General features: G+C 39.7%; 1 protein-coding gene across 1 annotated transcript; it reads left to right on the top strand.

The window, feature by feature from the left end:
- Window positions 1-3,230: 3,230 nt before the first annotated feature.
- LOC111865503 (general transcriptional corepressor CYC8) lies at window positions 3,231-10,594 on the top strand. Its single transcript, XM_033751852.1, has 3 exons — window positions 3,231-3,260; window positions 7,113-7,547; window positions 9,469-10,594. The coding sequence occupies exons 1-3, from the start codon at window positions 3,246-3,248 to the stop codon at window positions 9,772-9,774; spliced, it is 756 nt and encodes a 251-aa protein (XP_033607743.1). The 5' UTR covers window positions 3,231-3,245; the 3' UTR covers window positions 9,775-10,594.
- The last annotated feature ends 10,564 nt before the right edge of the window (window positions 10,595-21,158 follow it).

Below are 21,158 nucleotides of genomic sequence, written 5' to 3'. Positions count from 1 at the left end.
TTTAAAAATCCATATTCTTTATTCCAGTTTCCTTTTGGTGAACTTCGACTTCAGCTCATGATGAAAACTGAAACTGTCGTTCTCTTCATTTGTTTTGGTAAGTAAATCTCTGTTACATGGAAGAGTTAATGTAAGGCTTCATATAACCGAACTTTGTAATAGCCCAGTGTGGGTAAGAAGCGAAGCGGCGCACTGAGAGTATGCAGAGATCTTCCATATGAAATTATATCAAGATATGATAAACGATTTACGATATGCGCGAACAAGTTGTTTTATAACTTTGTGGTAAATCGATAGGCCTTAAAATTGAGATTGTCAAGCACCTTTTACTTTTCATACATCTTCGTGTAGAATTTAAAGAGGAACCTGTACTACGGATTAGCAATTGATAATAGACACATAGACATGATCTCTACATATGGCTACTTTACTTTGTAAAGAACTCCACAAACCACATCTCTGGCACTAAACCCCGAAATTTCGACACCGCTGATTTAGAAACTTGGCATTGGACAGGAATCGGACCCACTTTTATCGATCTAACATAAACATAAATTGTTTCCCTAATATCATGTTTCAGCATCGTGTTGCATTGAGGTATAACTTATAATTTTGTTTTCCGTCTATAATGCAGGAACATTAATTTAACAACATTAATTCACACTTAATTCACTAAATGTTCGTTAAATGTTTAAAATGCCACTAAAATGATTACAATATACGTACATTCGGTGTTCATGCTACAAGTTTGTGGCGCATAGTGCCATCTTCTTAATGGAGTCTACTGCACTATACAGGGGCACGCGGTAGCGTAGTTGATTGAGGCACTATGCTACAAACCGGAAGGTCGCGGGTTCAAGTCCAGATGAAGTCATTGGATTTTTCCAATTGACCTAAACCTTCCAACCGCACTATGGCCCTGGGTTCGACTCAGCCTCTAACAGAAATGAGTACCAGGAATTAATTAAATAATTTTCCTTGGGAGTAAAGTGCGACCGGCGAGTAAGGCTGACAACCTTACCGCCATCTTTGAGCCAATTGTCTAGATAATGTTGGAACGTCAACGTCTTACAACCCTATGGGTCTTCGCGGCCTGTTACAAGGACAGCTTTACTTTACTTTTTACTGCAATGTGCTCTTAGAAGAGCATTCAGTGAGGCATGTCGTTATTATTATTACTACTTTTTAAATCTGATGCTGTAGAGTGATTTTATAGCATGATTCTCTTCCCATCTCATATACGAGTATTGCGGCTGTTTTCGTGTCCCATTGTGTGTGTATCTACTATTGCTTTGTATTCCTTGTACTATCATGCTCTCATTATCTGCGCTGACTTCCACGTGACTCCTGCACAGCTCGCTTCTCCACACAATTATTGATGTGCCTCTTGTCTGCTCATCCGCGCTGCAACCCACCCATCGTAACATCCCTCATTTCGCTGACACGAAAAAAAACAGTTGAGTTCTATGAATCACGAAGTTGGTGAGATTGAATTCCTGGTAGGGGCTTTGATATTTTTGCATAATTTCATTGTTTTGAAAAAGAAAGTATATCAGTTTTATGAGGTCACCTGACAATGTTCGACCGCCCGCTGCGATCTTTATCTTACTTGGTCTGTATATCATGCCACCTGAGGTGATCTCAACTGCGTAAGCTCTAAATCCCTCCCATCAGTAACACCAACACGGAATCCTATCAAATTGTTGAGGTAATAACCTTAATATTTATTGAATGCCTGAAACGATCGTCATGAAACTTGGCATGAAATCCTTGCCACGTGGGGCACTTTAAATACCTCCCATTTCTGTATTAAGAACACTACGGCGCTTCCGGTGCTGTAATGTGGAAGCCGTAACCTGCATCTAACCTAACATTCATGTCATGGACATAATAATCATTACTGCCTTTTAGCAGACCAGGAGCCTGAATAGCGTAGTCGGTATGACGACTGGCTAGGGGCTAGACGACCGAAGAGTCGAAGGTCGAGTCCCGGTAGGGGCCACGTCGTCCAAACCGTCTCTGGGGTCCAACCAACCTCCTATCCAATGGACATCGGGGGCTCATTTACTTGGGGTAAAATGGCCGGGGCCTGAAGCTGATCACTCACCTCCAGCTAGTGCCGAGGTCAAGAAAGTTTGGGTCTATACATCCACTCCCCCATACGCCTTCGTTGCGTAGTGCTTCATTAGTTAAGCACGATGACAACTTTCTACTATTTACCTTATTACTATTTACCTTAGTGGACCTCTCTTATAAATATTGTTAAAATTGTGTTATCAGAATAGAGCAAATATACATTTATATTTTCAAACATTAAAAGACTACGATTACAGATCATTTAATTAAATACTTATGCAACCGTACACATTGTAATACTCGTACCTGTTGCATGTAATTAGTGTACCAGATTTACATAGAATTTCACGTGGTCATATAGCAGCCTGTGATATTTCTGTGGACAAGCAAGAGCGCATGAATTTTAAGGTTTAATATTGAAATACTGGCTCTGAGATCACCTCCGTTACTCAGAATTGTGTTTATAGTATTATTTTATTGACATAATTACAAATACATATTAAAGTTTCTTTTCTACTTGGCACATCAAGCGAAAGGAAAGTAAGTGATTAATTCTTCCAAGAACTTCTTTCATCTTCATCACATCCGGACCAGCCCCGGAGCCCTTCCAGTTTTCATCCATTCCTCGTGAGCAAAAGGATTCTGAAGCCACTATCCGCGTTCCTGCCGTGCCTTGTGCAAATACTATTTCTGGAGAACTTGCGAACACGGAATTTTTTCCCAGCAATGCCAATTTAAGCACAATGGTCTAGGCAAAAGGAATTAAATTCTCAAGAAAGAAGGAAATTTTCGCTTCGCAGCTGTCCGCAATTACTCTCCATTCCACACAATCTCTTGCAGTGTTCATTCCACGGGGTTCAAGTGGCAGGAACATGAAGCTGACTATTTGTCTATGCCTAATAACACAATATACAACGCGTGAACACCTGAGTCAACTCCATCTGTTTAGGAGCTGAAACAATGTACAGAGTCTTCAAATTATGACGCTGCGAAGGTGCTTCACAAACGAGGTGACCAAGACGAGTTCGGGCCTTACAATAGCACCGCAGCGTCATATAATGAAATCCCTGTATTTACTGTTACTCTGTATTTTGTAACGATGTTTTACTGTTTTCTTTGTAGGCGTTGCTGCCTGCACTGCACCTGACCTAGCAGCAGAAGAGTCATTCATGTTGGAAGTCAGGGTGAGTTTTCTTCAACATTTTGACATGAGAGCGATCTGAGGAATCTAATCAAGACACGATGACTTAAGAATTTGTAGCGGGAATTATTGAAGACGTTAGTTAGTTAGTTATTGGAGAGGGTGGGTTTCCCCATGTACTTAGACCTGTATTGGTCCATTGTGCTTCCCTCTATGATTTCTACCAGTCTCTATATCCTACCGGTACTGGTGCTTACCATCAGTCCCGCCCAGCCAGCGAGACCGGCTCTACTACCTGAGAGGTATCTATAGTGCTTCTCCCTTCTACCAGAGGTATTAGAGACTGCTGTTGGGCGGGAAACGTCCGTTAATTTGGCTCAGTGACGTCCTTTGGAGATATGAGGTTCTTTACGTGCCGTAAAGCTACGACACGGGACCCACGGCTTAAAGTCCCTCCTGGAGGACTTGTTCCCTGAAATTTTCCGCCCTTAATAATTCAACGACTTCCGCCGGGTATTTGAACCCGCGTACTACGAGTCATGAGGTGCGAACGTTACCTCTAGACTACGGAGGCCGCTTATTGAAGACGTTAGTAGAACTTTCGTTGTGCTGTCTGTTTGAAACGGCTTTGAAAGTACGTCATACCTTGAATAGGTAATGTCATGGAAGAAGATAAGTCCTGTGTGTACAGTGAGGTCACCGATATGGGAAGCTCGCTGAACATGGAATACGGTGACTTTATAATGACAACATAACGACCTACGTCACCATTTGATTGAGATGCACCCTCAAGCACATTTTAGATTTAGCAAAATTCGTATGCGAGAGGTTACCCAACCACGGTTACCCTGCGAGTTGCCCTAAAATATCACTTTTGTAGGATTTCTGGAGCCCTACTGCATTCGTTGACTGGTCTCTTACATAGAATAATTTCTTACAGAATGGAATTCTAATAACGCCCAAAGGAGCGAGTGTGTCTTGCTTAGACAACACTTCTGAGCTTTACTGCTGTCATGTCAAAAAAACACTAAATTTTTAAACGTAATCGAATACAAAATCATTTTTATAGTCTAATCAGGCAGTGCTTTTCCGTTTGCCGTTATGCCCTTTCCATCGAAATAAGGCGCAGTAAGAGCAGAACAGGGAACAATAAACGGCAGTTTCAGTAGTGTTGCCAAAATGTCCATATAGGCTATTGTTGTGGTTATTATTATTACCCTCTTCCTTTTGTCTCTTTTCTTGTGCTTACATTATAATTTGCCTTCGGGATCTTCAGTGTAAACGTAAGTAAGACAATTATTGTGTTATAGTCATTACTATTATTATTACTGGGGCACGCGTTAGCGTAGTTGTTTGATGCACTATGCGGAAGGTCGCGGGATCTAATCCCGCCATTGATTTCTTTAGTTTACCTAATCTTTCCAGCTGCACTATGGCCCTGGGGTCGACTCAGCCTCTGAAAGAAATGAGTACCAGGAATATTCTCGGAATGATCTTGGGGGTAAAGGGCGGCCGGCGCGTAGGGCTGACAACCTTACCGCCATCTATGAGCCGATTGTCTATAAAATGTGGGAACCTCAACATCTCACAACCCTATGGGCCTCCACGGCCTGTTACAGGGATAGCTTTACTTATTTTACTTTACTTTACTTTACTATTACTACTAATACGTAACACATTATAAGTTTCTTTAGAGCTCTTCAAGCTCACAGTGTGGATATTCAGTGATTGTTCCCCAAGGACCAAAAGGCGTAAGGATGGATCAGTTGGGATGGTCATCTGTGGAAACAGTGTCTACAGATGGAAAGTATCGATTGTTCTCGAAACTGCAGCAGGCTTTCTGAAATTGTAAATGTGTAATTCCGTATACCTTATGGAACGACCACTGTGGTTGTGATAGAGTAAAATATTAAAGGTAAAGGTATCCCTGTAACAGGCCGTGAAGACCCATAAAGTTCTAACATGTCGAGGCTCCTCGTGATGTTGTCAGCGTTAGGCGGCGGCCGCCCTTTAGCCCCAGGAAGATTCCTGGTTCTCATATCTGTTAGAGGCTGAGTCGACAAGAAAATCTTTACCGCAAAGCTCTGAGGGGCGAAAATATCCTGCAGTTAGCCTTAGAAAACAGTGCAGTGAGCATGTTCTTATTTAGTAAGTCGATGTAAATTAAGGCAATTATGTTTCCTCAAGCTTTGTTTTCAACTGTAAATTAAGAATAATCCTTGAAGGGTTTGCTTCAGATAAGAATGGTTAAATATTTTAAGTTGTGTGAACACAGGCCTTATATTCAGATCTAAAATACATAGCGTCGAATGGTTACGGTGTGACTGACCGGAAGTAAACTGGAAGGAAACGGTAGTAGCATAATCGCTATACTATCCCGGTATTCTCCTAGAGGTACTAAAGAAATGCAAGAAAACCTCAGTCACAATAATCGTTGCGTAGACCGTGATTCGAACCGAGCATTACCGCTACACCAGCCTGCTCTTTGTTAAGATGTATTCTCTCTCCCTCTTTTAATTCATCACACACACACACACGCACACGAGCGCTGTTATTATCGTTATCAAAATGGGACTTAACAAGAATAGATTACGAATATATAAAATGGATTGAGCTGGCAAAGACCGTCTCTGTGGCCTAGTGGTCAGAGTTCCTGGCTATAGATCCACAGGTTCGGGTTCGATTCCTTTCACTACCAGGTTTTCTGAGAAGTAGTGGGTCTGGAACGGGGTCCACTCAGCCTCGTGAGGACAATTGAGGAGCTATTTCAAGGAAATCGCGGCTCCGGTCTAAAATACCGAGATTAACGGCCGTGCGAATTCGTTGCGCTGACCACGCGACACCTCTATCCGCTAAAGTTGGCACTAACTTCGCCGACAAACGGAGATCGCTTGGTCGGTATAGTTCGGTTGCGGACTACACGTCACGGAGTTCTTTTTTTGAGCTGGCAAAATGTAGTCGAGTTCCAAGTGAATACCCAGACTCGTTGCTAAGCAATGGCTCTGCAAACAACGCTCGTTGCTAGGCAACACATTCCTAACATGCGCAATGTAATGTCTGGAAAGCGGTGTTTTCTACGAGATACTTGCGGATGGCTGCGAGCGCAACAATGGATATAGCAACACAGAAACGGCGTTATTTTGTGCGGTGAGTGCCTAAATGTTACAAGCATGAAAATTAGTGGAGCGAGTTGAGTTGAATTGATTCAATGCAGTGGAGCGAGTGAGTGAGAGGGCGGCTACATTCAGTCGTTGTGACCTGTTGCTGCTAGAAGCTGATAGCTTCGGCAATCCAGAGTAAGGGGAACGTCCGCCTTTAGAAGCCGTTACCAGGCAATGACAGGTGAAGACACAGCAGACTGAGAAGACTTAGTACGTACTGCGGTGAAATGTAAACCATGTGAATTAGCGAGAGCGCTAAGTCACTTTTAGTCATAATATGTAAGTAGCCAATAAATCCCATTACCAATCCAAACCCCGCCTATAGTCAACAATATATGTGACAATATACTCCCTGCTACCTGAAATTTCGCTACCTATCTGGCTATTTAGTCAATTGGTTAATTTTTTCTGTTAGCCGAGAAATTAGTGAGTCGGATGACGGTGTGTGGGTTAGTTAGGTTAGTTAGATTGTTTAATAAATGGGCAGTCAATTGGTTATCCAGTCACCCTACTTTCCCTTGGTTTGAGGCGAGATAGCCCAGTCAGTAAAGCGTGAGTTTCGAGACTGAATAAGGACAACTAAATTGCTCATTCAGTGTGTACGTGGGTTCTTTTACCAGGGATAAAGCGATCGGAGCGTGAAGCGATCCAGTGCCGAGATTAAGACTGGCATGATCCTAGGGATTCTGCTTAAGCACAATGAAACTCGCTGACCACTGCTTGTTCTATTGCAGGCAAAGCGTGACCATTCAGAAGACGAGAATGGCCACGACTTCGGCAACGAAGAGGCCGCTACGAAGAATTACGGCTATGGAGGTGCGTATGCAGGCAACGGACATCACCGCCACCACGGTGTGGGGTACAGTATAGGCAGCGGCTTGGTATCCATTGCCCAAGGGGCAGCTGACCAGGCGAACACAGCGATCCAAAACCAGCATGTAGCAGGGGGGCAGGCTGCGTTCCAGGCGAAGAACAACCTTGCGCAGAATGCAGCAGCCGCTGCTGCTACCGCGCAGGCCGCTCTTGCAGGGAAACAGGTGATCGTGAGCAACCTGGAGCAACAGCACCGCGACACGCAGGGCCAGGTGGAAGCTGAAGCGCTGCAACTGACACAGGCCCAGCGCGCAGCCGTTGCAACGCAGCAATCTGCACAACACGCCCAGGCTCAGGTATGGGCTCACGTAACAGGCACGGCAGGAGTATATTATTAAAACCAAACCTACACAACTGGAAATAACTTATTTACAGAACATAACCCAAAATCCTGTTAATCAATTACACATAGCTGGAAGGGCGAGGCATATAAAACGCACTGGCGAACTAGACGTATGCCAAAGTTTGTTAAGAAACTTGAAGGGGAATCACAGTTTGGAAAGCTTGTCATAGACGAAAGCGCATTATAAAAATGGAAAGATATGAGTTCTATAACATAATGAATCGTGGGTGCGATAGGTTTACATACAGAATGAAAAGAGAAAGTGCAAACTGTATAAGAAATACTGGCGAAGACACTGGAAGGAGATGCATTTTGCAGACGCCGGAGTATGGAATACTATTACTAAAACGGATCTTACAAAAATGTAAACAACAGTTTCATTATGAAAGGGAACTGATCTAGAGAAAATCAGAGGCTTCAAGTCTGATATTTAAATTTAATTAATAAAAACAGTAAATGTGTATGGAACTTTGACGGAGAAAGTGAACACGTGGTAGAGTAGTTGGTTCAGGCACTATGCTACAAGCTGGAAGGTCGCGGGTTCGATTGCCGATGGGGTGATTGGATTTTTCAATTGACCTAATACATCCAGCCGCACTATGGCCCTGGATTCGACAGAGTCTCTAACAGAAATGAATACCAGGAATCTCCCTGGGAGTAGAGGTCGGGCCGGCGTGTAAGGCTGACAACCTCACCGCCATCTGTGATCCAACTATCTAGAAAACTTGTGAGCCTCGACCTCTCACAACCCTATGGGGTTATACTTTATCGTAGATTGGAGTAAACTGAAATTGATATGCATGCTATAGACAAAGTCTCTAGCGTACCTGTGCACAATATTACTCTTATGCCACATTTGCCATTTTCTGCCGTTTTCGAAACACGTAAGAAACCCACTATAACGAAAAAAGACATTGGCACTGAAGAGGACACGCAACGATCCAGAAATAAATATTATCTAACAACAGTGTATCAAATTAAACATTTTAATGATTAAACTGACTTCATGGAGCTGAGCCTTCTTGAGCCAGCAGTTGTGCCTCTATTCAAGAGCTTCCCAGCATTTTATGGAGCCCGAAAGTTCAATATAATGTTCAAAAGAGCCCTCCATTGGTCCCAAACATGAGCCAGATCAATCCAGTTCATACCACCCCATCCGATCTAAGATTCATTTTATCATTATCCACCCACTTACGTCTTGGTCTTCCTAGTGGTCCCTTTCTTTCTGGCTTTCCCACCACATTTTAATAATTTTGTACTTTAATATTTAATGTTTTGCATACTAGTACAATATATACGTTGGCATTAACATTGAAAAATAACATGCATGACCTCCCCAATGCCCAATATAGGGGGAAAAACAGCAAAGTTGAGACTGGGTGCAAATATTTTACATGATTGTGGCCATAAGAGTTGTCCCTGTGCTTAACTAATTAAGCACTACGCCATTAAGGCGTGGGGAGCGGATGTATAGATCCACATTATTTTGACCTCTGTACTAGCTGGAGGTGAGTGGTCAGCTTCACGCCTCGGTACCCATTGGATAGGAGGTTGGGTGGACTCCAGAGCCGGTCTGGACGACATGGAGAAGAGAAAATTCTTTACTTTACTGCGTTATTACGGCACCAATGTATTATGAAACAAAGGGAAGTCGAATTACAGCACCGCATAATACTTATTGTAGTGTTACGTAACAAGTCTTTCTCTTGGGAAGCCCGTCTTCTAGTGCAGTGGCTCTCAAACTTTCTCAGACCGCGGCCCAGTAAATTCTTTTTTCTGCAAGACGAGGGCGCGGTATAATTGATGCCAGGCACGGCGGTTGAGAAACACTGTCTTAGTGTCTCACCGACTATTGTTGAATTTTAACTTCGCAGGTTCGGTCGCTGACTGCCGCTTTGAACGCTGCACAGACGAACGCAGACCAGGCGGCGAGGGCTGCGCAAGAGGCGGCTTCCGAGGCGGCATCACAGAGCAACATGCTGGCGGCCGCAAAGCAGCGTCTGAACCTGATATCTGACCAGTTGGGAGATGCGCGCGCAGATCTGGAGGCAACACAAAATGCCGCTCTACGCGCCGCTCAGGCTGCGCAAACTGCTCAGGCCAATGCTGCCAAACACGCAGTGGGCCTGCACGGAGGATTCGAGGAAGGTGGTTTCAGGGGAGGCTTCCACCATTACTAATTTAGTCAGTTACTTCCTTCCACATTCCTTTCTTAACGTGTTTCTCCCTTCTCCTATTCTTTTTCTTACTTCTTTATTCCCTACTCAATTCACTCCTTAAATTTTCCTTCCTTTTAATCATCGTTACATCATTTTGCTTTCCCTTTTTTCTTTTTTCAGTCTTTCTCAGCCCTAGTTATACATAGGATATTACAGTTACCATTGCAAGTCGTTCGTATTGTAAACACTGCAGGAACATCCGTAGATTTTTAGAAATTATCTTCTGCTGGCAGAATATCCTATTATGTATATCTTACATGGTATCTTGGATTGGTGTATTTCAATGATGTATGCTGCGCCAGAAGCAACCTACTTTTACGTGTATTTTATAATTCGTTTGTTGCTAATCTTGTTTTGTATGCTTACGCCTCAATCATGTTCTTGTATGTGTTCCTTTTATAATACAGAAAAACTTGTTAAAAGATAAGTGTATTTTCTTCGTCTTGCACTCTTATATTGTGTACAGACTATATCCCTAAACTCTGCGTAAAAGGCAATAATCTCCTCCGGAGTGGCTATCAGGTGCCTTCATGAATAATACAAAGGTCAAATGTGTTGCCAACTTACATTCAAATCTTGGAACTATGTTTTCAATGCATGTACAAAAATTTTGTAACAATACACGTTTTAACATGTTCATTGATAAAGCTCCTTTCAAGTTAAAATAAGACGTCAAACTGTAATTTGAGAATACCTAATTTATTTTATTATGCTGACTAAATACTATTAAAATCCCCAAATGTTGCAATCACAAATGAGCATCTGAACCAGCTCAGTACTTCACATCTAGAGAACCACACGACAGCACCCACCGCGGTGTCACTGCAAGCACGAGACTGAGTCAGCAATACAAAGTGTAGTACAATGCATCATCCCCATCATTATATTTTAACATAATATTAGTTTTGTCTTCTTCTGACATTTATTAACCATTTTATTCAATAATGTAAATTGTAAAGTGTCCTTTAATACCTGATATCTTCCCTGAACATGGTCATTTGTGACAAAAATATGTCAGGGTTTTATCAGAAAGTTAAAATAAATCAGATACACTTAGTTCGTGAATTTACAGCCTATTTTAACATGTAAATCATACCCAAAAACCAAACTCCTTTCACATATTTGAATGTCCATTACAACATTTAGTTTAAAACAGAAAGTGACAATGGCATCATCTTTATCTAGTGATGGGATATCTGTGCACAGATTTTCTTCTGTACCCTGCAGATTTTGTCTTGTGCTCTAGAACAATATGAAAAGAAAGTCGTTCCTTTGTTTGAATTTTGTTTGGTTCTCTATGGGTAATGGCATGAATTCTAATTGATGGTGTTCACATGGTGCTGCAGAATATTCTCTTCTGTATGGGAGCACTTGTAGATTTGTGTTGGTTTTGTGTTGACATGGTTTGTGGGCATGTAGTATCCATCGGCTGTAATAATGCTGGAATTACCTTTGAAATGCAATTAAAATATCCCACAAGAAAATGGATTTGGAGAGAGGGAAAACAGTGTCCAATGTGTTGAACCTGAAGACCTTGCTACACATATGGATTTCTGCCACTGACTCACAGAACACACACAGATCATAAGCATAATATTATTCATGAATGAAGCTTCACTTTATTTATTTATTTATTTATTTATTTATTTATTTACTTCATATCCATGGATCATTATACATGATATAGGACAAGTCAAATGCTTAGCAATAATGAATAATAATAATAAAATCGGCGAGTCCCCCCTGGCTGCAAGGGCTTCGACTAACTTCTTGACAAAGTGGATGAACAGTGAAGGTGAATCAGTGAGAATAGGCAAATAGCAAGCACATGTGGTGAACATTAATAGCAACCTCACACAATTATCAAGTAGGAATGTTTTCAAAGTCTTTCTAAACATGTATAGTACTGGTATCTCTTTAATAGATTGTGACAACTGATTTAACATATGAAGTCCAATATTATTGAAATTATTTTTGTATAGACTCGTATTACATGGCACTATGAAGAAGTCCTGTTTCCTCCTTGTATTGTGTGAGTGTATTCCTGAATTGGTTATGAAAACATCAAATCGGTTTTTATGTAAACAAGAATTTCATATATATATACAGACATGGTAAAGGTAATATATGTAACGATTTAAAATATTGTTTACAGCTAATAGTTTTCGGGATTTATATCATAGCTCTAATAGCTCTCTTCTGCAACCTAAAGATCAATTTTGCATTTACTGAATTGCCCAAAAATATAGCTGCTTGTACCGGTTCTCACAGTCTCTTCGCCTGCGGATTTCTTATATTTTTCCTTCTACCCTGAAGATGGAGGCGATACGTTCCTCCGAAACGTCGGTTAACACCACATATACACGGTGCCAAATCCCAGAAGACTGCTTTCTTCATATTTTACATAATTTATTTGCTAGTTGTTGAGTATGTGCAGACCACCTTAGATTCTTATCCAGCGAAACTCCCAAAAATTTTGTATGTGCTGTATAATTGATGTCCGTATCATAGAGCTTTATTGACAGGCAGTCGACTTGTACTTTTTGAGGTTGATGAAAGGATATTGCTGTTGTTTTTTCTTTATTAATAATTAATCTGTTCCTTTCAAACCACTCTGTGAGTGCATTTATTGTTTTATTTATTTTTCTTTGGACATCTTTAGCACTATTTCCTGTTATAAGAATACTAGTATCATCAGCAAAAAACGTTGGTCTTCCATGTTCAATGATGGCTTAGCAAAAACAACACTGGTCCGATAACAGAACCTTGTGGGACTCCATGTCTTATGGGTCTCTTTCACGATAGATAGTTAGTGATTTCATTAGTTTCTTTACATCTGTTTGTAATTTCCACTTTTTGTTCCCTGTTTTCTAGACATGATTGAAACCATTTTAGTGCAAGCCACTCTTATTCCCATTCTTGTCACCTTCCTTAGCAATATATCATGATCAACTAAGTCAAATGCCTTTGACAGATCCCGAAATATCCCTATACTTATTTCCCTCTCATCCACTGATTTGTAGACCCTCTCTATAAACTCTGCAGTTGCAGTTTTTGTTCATTTCCCTTTACAGAAACCGTGCTGTTTATTGTTAATTATGCTGTCATTATTAAAAAATGATAAACGTCTTTTATATGATTTTTTCAATTATTTTTGAAAAAACAGAAATTAGTGAAACTGGTCTATAATTTCCAACTTATGTATCAAATCCTTTCTTATACGAAGGTTTCACCTTTGCAATTTTTAGTCGATCAGGAAAATGCCCAGTTGAGAGTGACAGATTTATTATGTGTCAAAGCAGTTGTTATTTTAGGATAATATTAATAATAATAATATACTCTAGAATATCATATATTCCCCTTGATTTTATGCCTGCCACTTCCACTTCAGTAGCTGGGGTTAAGAACATGCTGTTACTATTATATTTTACTGTATTGACATTAACTTCATTGGTTTTGGATAATGGATTGCCACTCAATATCTTTTGGGCAATACTGGTATAGTATTCATTAAAGACATTGGCTATAGCTTTTGGATCCTCTATATTTACTCCATTCTTGCTTATTTCAATATTCTTCGTTGCTTTTTTCTGTTTACATAGTTCCTCCTCAATTAGGTCTCACATGGCTTTTGATTTATTCCCTGATGCTCTTATTCGCATGTTATTACTTAATTTTTGCTTCACTGATAACTTTGTTGTATATTTTTTTTTGTAATGACAATAATATACTTTAAATTCTTCTGGCATATTTCCTTCTTTCATTAGACTATTAAGAAACCTGAGTCTATTCCCTGATACCCTTATTCCCGAGGTGACCCATTTATTTTCCTGCTGTTTAGTTTTTACCCTTTTTTTAGGCATTGCTATTGTAATAATACTGTAAAGTACCTAAAAACTCATTGTATGCCTCTTTCACCAAATTTTGCATAAAAATCAAGCTCCAAAGTCTCTTTTTCTAGTAGATAGTTTAGGTATTGTACATTCTCTTCCCTGTAAGATCTAGCTAATCTGAATTCTTCCTTTAGTCTAACTTGCCCTTCTTATTCTTATACTGCATCTGTATTTGTAGTATCTGTGCTTTATGGTCAGAAAATTCTCTTTCAGTCACCTTAAGATTGTATCCCCATAAGCCCTTGTTCAATATTATTTAATCTAATGCTGTTTGACTTCTGGGTCCTATTCTCGTTGGGACATCAACTATTGCTTGCAAGCCATAGGAGTTTAACATTGTCTGTAGTTGTAGATTTATTCTTCTTCCTAGGAAATCTATGTAGAGATCACATATGATAATGATGTTCTTCTCTTTGTTTATTAAATTACTGATTATTGTGTCAATGGTTTCAATAAATATATTAATATTACTGTTTGCAGTTCTATATACACAAATAATAACTGTATTAAACTGGATAAATTTGATTATACTAGCCTCAAAGTGTTCTTCTTGATTCAAGTTTTCAAACAAGTTATAAGGCTTTGTTTCTAGATTTGTTTTGACATAGATACATGAGCCTCCATGCTGCTTATTTTTCCTACAGAATTTCGATATAACGGAATAGTTTTCAAAATTATAATAAACTATTTCTTGTTCCTCTAACAATGGTGTAAATAATATGTGAAGATTCTGTTAGTGGCCATTGTACATCCACATGTGATGAGAGGCAGGTACTACTGGAGTAGGTAGAAATGTGACAAGTAAACTGGACCATTCGTCTTAGGCCATCAATTAATGTGAAATATTTACAAAATGTTTCTGAGAAATGATTTACCAGGTATGTTAGAAAACTTCTTATTAATGACAAAACTTATGATGTACTTTCAACATGACAGTGGTTCCATGCATTACCCTTCACATGTAAGGGAGTATTTATGAGTTTTCCAAACCACTATAGAGACTGCAGTGAATGACAGGCATTGCAACGTGGTCACCAGACTTCAGCCCTACAAATTACTTTCTTTGGGGCCACATGAATAGCTTAGTGTACAAAAAAAACTTTGACACAAGACCTGCGCTGTTTTGTCAAATATATGCAGTGCCAGAACACACATGAAACCACCATGAGGCAATTACTGCAATTGATGCAGGCTGATTATTGTATGGACTCACAAGGAGGACAATTTAAATGATTACTGTGATTTTGTTCCATGTATTTAAAAGCTTGGTTTTTAACAAATGTGTAACAAATCACTTTCTTTAAAAACTCACCTGTTCATATCTCCATAACAGTTAATTTCAGACTGTGTTATGATTATTTTAAAGTTAATTCATCCAAGAGCCATTAGAAGAATGAGAGGAAACTACCTCTTGACATATCCCACACATATAACAATGAAATAGAAGGGTGAGATGATGCACTCTGGGCATTCACTATAAGCCATAGAATGAACCATTTGCATGCAAGCGCTAACCACAGAGTGTGATAACAGGAGGTGCTGCTAATACTTTTTGCTAGCAATGTTATAAATATCCAGTCAGAGGTGTATGCCATTAAGGCATGTGCAGTTGAGAATTTAGATAGGAACTATAGAAATAGGGACATCTGCATCCTATCAGACAGTCAAGCTGCAATTAAAGCACTTGGTATACACCAAATCACTTCAAAATTGGTTTGGGACCCACCAATCCCTCATACAACTGGCCAGACATAACAGAGTTCAGCTGTTATGGGTACCAAGTCATGAGGGTATTGTAGGGAATGAAACCGCAGATCAGCTGGCAAGAACAGGATCTGAACATCTGAAGCAGCATGCGGAATCTCAGTAGGAGCGTATTGCTGGGAATGAAACCGCAGATCAACTGGCAAGAACAGGCTCTGAACAGCCGTTCATAGGACCTGAACCAGCTTGCAGCATCTCAATTGAAGTTGCCAAAAAAGCCATCAGGAACTGGACTGATAGATATCATAAAAAGTACTTGGAATCCATAATTGGACTCAAACAGACAAAGGGTTTTATAGCAGGGCCCTCTGCCAACCTCTGTTGAGGCTAAACAGAGATCAACTAAAATGGGTGGTAAGATTACTTACCGGACACTGCCACCTAAAAGGACACCTTTTCAAGTTGGGACTTACAGATAACCCAACCTGTGAAAGGTGCTTACAGGAAAACGATTCAGCCACACACATCCTGTGTGATTGTGAGGCCATAGCTTATTTAAGATTTCATCACTTGGGTCAGCTTTTTATGGAACCAAGTGACATAATCAGGGTCCTACACTTTATTAAAAGTGTAGGATTAATAAAGGGCTAATCCATGGGGAAGCACAATAGATCATTGAAGGTCGCAGTGTGGGGGACGGTTTTTATGGCCCACCTCTTAAATACATAACATTACATTACAATGTTATAAATAACATATTCATATATTAACTAACTACATGCACCTGAGCCCTTCTTTGTAAGTCGCATGTCACTTGGCCACTCAAGAATTCACAATATTTTACAGAAACCAAAAGCTTATTACCATGTTCAAAAGGGCTCTCCACTGGTCCATCTCTTTAGCCAGATCATTCCAGTTCATACAACCCCATTCTATCTCTCAAAAATCCATTTAAATATTATCATCCCACCTACTTCTCAGTCTTCCTAGTGGTCTCTTTCCTTCTGGCTTCCCACCAAAATCCTATATGCATTCCCTTTCTCCCCCATGCGTACTACATACCTTTCTTATCTCATCCTCCTTTACATGATTATTCTAATTACTATACTTGATGAAGAATACAAGTTATTATGTGCTTTTCTCCAACATTCTATCACTTGATCCCTGGTCGGTCCAAATATACTTCTTGGCACATTGTCCTCAAACAACCTCAGTTTATGTTCCTCCTTTAGAGTCACAGACCAAGTTTCAGACCCATACAAAACAAAAGGCAAAATTATAGTTTTTACATTCTAATTTTTATGTTTTTAGACAGCAGAAAAAAAGGCAAAGGGTTCTGAAATGAATGGTATGGAGCATTACCTGAATTTAAACTCCTCTTAATTTCCTCTTGAATCAATTTCTGATATGTTACTGCCATTTCCAAATATTTGAACTGCATCACATTTTCAAAATATATATTACCTATTTTTGTGTTATGTTTTCTCCTGCATTCTGGAGACATATATCAGCATATACTTAGTTATCTCTGCCTTTACTTCTGGACCAACCATCGACTAGAGTTTCTGTGTTTTCTTAATGGTATCTATGTTATCTCCTAACAGCCTTACATCACCAGCATAGACCAGCACCTGATATGACCCATTTAATTTCAGCCTCACCTGGTTTCCCTGGACCTTCCTAATGGTATATTATGAAGCACAGTTGAAAAGCAATGGTGATAAACCACCTCCTTGTTTTATACCATTTTGGATAGAAAACGTATCAGACAAATGTTTACATATAGGGACTTTACTATACATTTCATTTAAACACATTTTAATCAGCCTAACTTGTTTTAGTGTTAGCCCAAACTTTATCAGAATACTGTACAATAGTTCCCTCCTAACTGAATCATAGTCTTTCCTGGAGTCTATGAATAGCTGATGTACTGTCTCATCGTACTCCTATTTTTCTCCAGTATCTGATGAATGCAAAAACATCTGATCAGTGGTTGATCTTGTAGCCATCCGCCTACTTACAGCTGCCACGACTGTCGCTCGAGCTTGAGTTCTTAATCACAGGATATGGGTGCTTCGGAGATGGGAGTGGAACACACTTCGGGGTAAATAAATCCGGGATCTCCAGAACGTTGTGGATTGCAGTTTTAATTTAAAATTTCATTAATGATGAATATTGACATTATTCTCCAAGCTAGCCGCTCCGTCCGTCAACTAGCTACCACTACTCTTAAACACTTCTCTCTTCTATATCTACCATTCAACTACTGTCCTCCTCCGCTCCCTATAGCCGACCCCCCTCTTTACAAGTCCCCCAGTTGGCATCAGAAAAACAAGAAAAATAACAAGAGAAATCCAAGGGTCGAGCCCGACATCTGCCCAACATTCATATTTTTCGAGATGCCCATAAACCTCTGTAGGTCTTCAAGGAATCCAAGACCCCTCCTGGCCGGTCTCGCACGCGGTCAGTTCATGGGTTTATGATATACTGGGAGTAAACAGGTGGCGTTAGGGAGAATAGCGGCACCCTTAGCCTAAGGAGGACAATAGCGGAATTACAACTTGACGGTCCTGGGATGGTATCTCGCCGATGGAGCGTCTCTCATGGTATTAAACTTTTCATAAGTAGTTCATACCCTTAATTATATAATTTTGATGAGGGACGTACGGTTACAATCTGTTATGTCAAAACTCACACTGATGATCCCCAATAACTTAATCTACAAACAGACTTCAACTTGAGAGAAGGATATTGGATAACATGTGGTATGAAGTTGATAAGAGTGATATTCTACGATAATTAATTCAGTCAGTTTTAACGCCCTTCTTGTGAACTGCTAAAGTGATATGTTCCTTTCTTTGATGAGGCAAATCTTCCTTCCTCCAAATAGAATTAATGAGTTTATGGATCTCACACTGTAATGTCTCACCTCCTGCTTGAATCATTTGTCACAATTTGATGGCTACCTGGTGATTTTCATCTTTTCAATTTGTGATAGCAATTTCAGCCTCAAACGGACCAGGATCAGGTACTATTGGCTCAGCTGTATGTATTTATATCTATCTAACATGACTAAGCCTATGAACTTTCAATAGCTGAGAGAAGTCAGATGTAATGTTATGGCTATGGTTATAGGTCAACAGTCAGATCATCTTTTGGTCCATGACTGCAGACACGCATTTTTGGCATTGCTAATAACATTATAACATATATACATGTAATTTATAGCATAGCCAATTCTTCATAAAACCCTTTTAAATATATTTTCTAAACTCACCATCCTCAGGAGAATTCCATAGTTCATCACTGTCAACATTGATGTCATCATCCTTATTCATTTGCTCTCCAGCCACCTGCACATGGGCCCACTCATCATTATCATTTTTATACTGTATATTCTTAGCCTTACGTAGAATCTTACCATAATAGCACAATGAGATGAAACTGTGATAATTAATTTCATCATTATCTTCTTATTTCCCCTGGGAATTTATAAACGTTTCAGGTGACCTAGTGAATGGCAGAGTCGTGGATGAAGGTAGTGATGATGAAAGTTCATACAGTTGCAAAGAGTACAATAACACAGGTCTGCAAAAATAATTTTTTTTTCCAGCTGCATGGAATATTTTTGGTAAACTTTATGTTTTCTAGGATGCTGAATCCAAAAATGACCTCAGTTTCCCCCTATCACGTACGGTTTTCTGGAAAATAATAGGGGTTTACAATAAAAAATCATAACAGTGATGAAAAAAATCACTAATTTTATTACATTGAACTAAACATATTATTTCTCATAATTAAACAAACAATTCCTTCACGATATATTTAACATTCTGTGTTCAGTCTTTTTGCCTGTGAAACCTTTTCTTCTTCTCTTTGATGCTTCTCCGAACACGCTTTTGCTTTCCATTTTCCGTTTCCCGCTTGATCATCCAGCAGTAGTCAGCTAACATATTTGCATTCCATCTTCCTTGGTAGCGTATTTCGATGTCACGGACATCCTGGTGAAATCGTTCACCCTGCTCTTCACTATAGGCTCCCAAGTTTTCGGGAAAATAGTCGACATGGGAGTGTAAGAAATAAACTTTTAAGCTCATCTTGCAACCTTGAGCTTTATATGCAGCCAACATGCGTTGTACATTGGTTTTGTAGAGAGGATCTTCAGTGTTCCCCAAAAACTTGTGCACTGTCTTTGAAGGAGTCCCATGCTTCTTTTTATTTTTCTTCCATTTCCTTCTTTGGAGAAAAGCTAGTGAATTCCTTCTCTTGGTGCCTGTACCACGAGAATGATGTTCCAGGTGACAGCAAGTTTTTATTTTTTAGTCTTGACCCTAGCAATTCTTCTGCATCTTTGGAAAGGCCTAAATCTCTAAGTCATTGAGCTCACTCTGAGAAAAAGGTTGGGTCCCTCATCAACAGAAAAATCTGAGCTGGATTCATCCTGGGGTGATAATATAATTCTGTCCTCCGAATCACTCTGTATATCTTCCAAACTGGAAGGTGGGAGTGCAACTGGTATTTCAGAGCTATGAGGCACTGGACGAGTAGCTGAATTAAGGCTTGGGTAAGATATTTTCTTTTTATTTTTTGTATTAAAGCCTTTCACATCTACCAAACAGAAATAAGAATCAGTCGTGTGGTTTTGCTGTTCACGCCACATCACAGGAATGCCAAAACGAAATGAGTTTTTCTTACCCTTAAACCACAAACGAAGATCTTCCTCGCACCTGATTTGTCTTGAACCCCAAGTTTCAATTTGAAATAAGCAAAATACACTTTCTTCACAAAATCACTTATATTTCTTTGTTGACTTCTAACTATGTATTCACCACAAATAAAAGTTGTCCGGAGAAATAACACAACCTCTTTGAGCCATAATACAGAGCTAAAACACAAGCACAATCACGTTTGAATGCAGGATGTAAACTGAGTGGCTTATACATCAACCAAGATCCTGAACTTATTTAGCATGTTGAGACATGATCAAATCTGACAGCAGGCTTGTTTATACTCATTCCTATTGCCCCAAAGAACATGTCAAAACATGCTCAACCGAGCTAGTAAGATTCCTCACCTTTCGCTACAAACAAAGTGAACGTGTTGGGACATGATCGCCTGAGCTCCTCACACCGCCAAACCCACCCTAACAACACCTTCTACTGCCCCCCCCCATCCCACCCATTTTCTATTTGTATTATTTTTTAAATTCACTCTTATAAATATTATTTTAAAGTAAGAAATAATTATTGGATATGGTTTTTAGAATCAACAATAGGATACAAGATTTCATGTTGAAGAGAAATTTCACGCAAAATTAAACTAAAAATATGAGTTTTGCAAAAAAATTGACGTGATGGATTTTTTTACTATTATTTCCGGTTTTAGTGAGTAAAAATCTATAAGAAACAGTAAAAATAGCCTATGCAGATTTTTGGTTGCAGACCTGTGTAATTATTAAGTAACTAGTATAAAAAGTTGAAAATTGCAGACTTTTGGGCCGTAACCAATATAGTTCAGAAAGAAACCAATGTTCTGGAGGAAACTATTGGTTTGTCTTCTGGGTCAAAAATTAAGCCAAGCAAGATGACAGGCCCATTTCCAAACTACATTGCCTTATAGCCCAGATGACGACACCGTTCAAATTCACTGCCGTGAGAACTTCTAATTCAGCATATTGTGGCATATTTGCTCAAAGCAATAACTGTATAGCCGGAAGAAACATCCATTACTAGGGAACAACATGGTAAC

Source organism: Cryptotermes secundus, unplaced genomic scaffold, assembly GCF_002891405.2.
Source record: "Cryptotermes secundus unplaced genomic scaffold, Csec_1.0 scaffold530, whole genome shotgun sequence".
Classification (NCBI taxonomy): Eukaryota; Metazoa; Arthropoda; class Insecta; order Blattodea; family Kalotermitidae; genus Cryptotermes; species Cryptotermes secundus.
Note: the sequence above shows the minus strand (reverse complement) of the source record. Positions and strands in the feature narration are given on the sequence as shown.

Bases quoted from the DNA above. Each gene is read 5' to 3' on its own strand.
- LOC111865503 (XM_033751852.1), top strand. The intron at 7,548-9,468 runs GTATGGGCTCAC...TTAACTTCGCAG, and splicing joins CACAACACGCCCAGGCTCAG to GTTCGGTCGCTGACTGCCGC.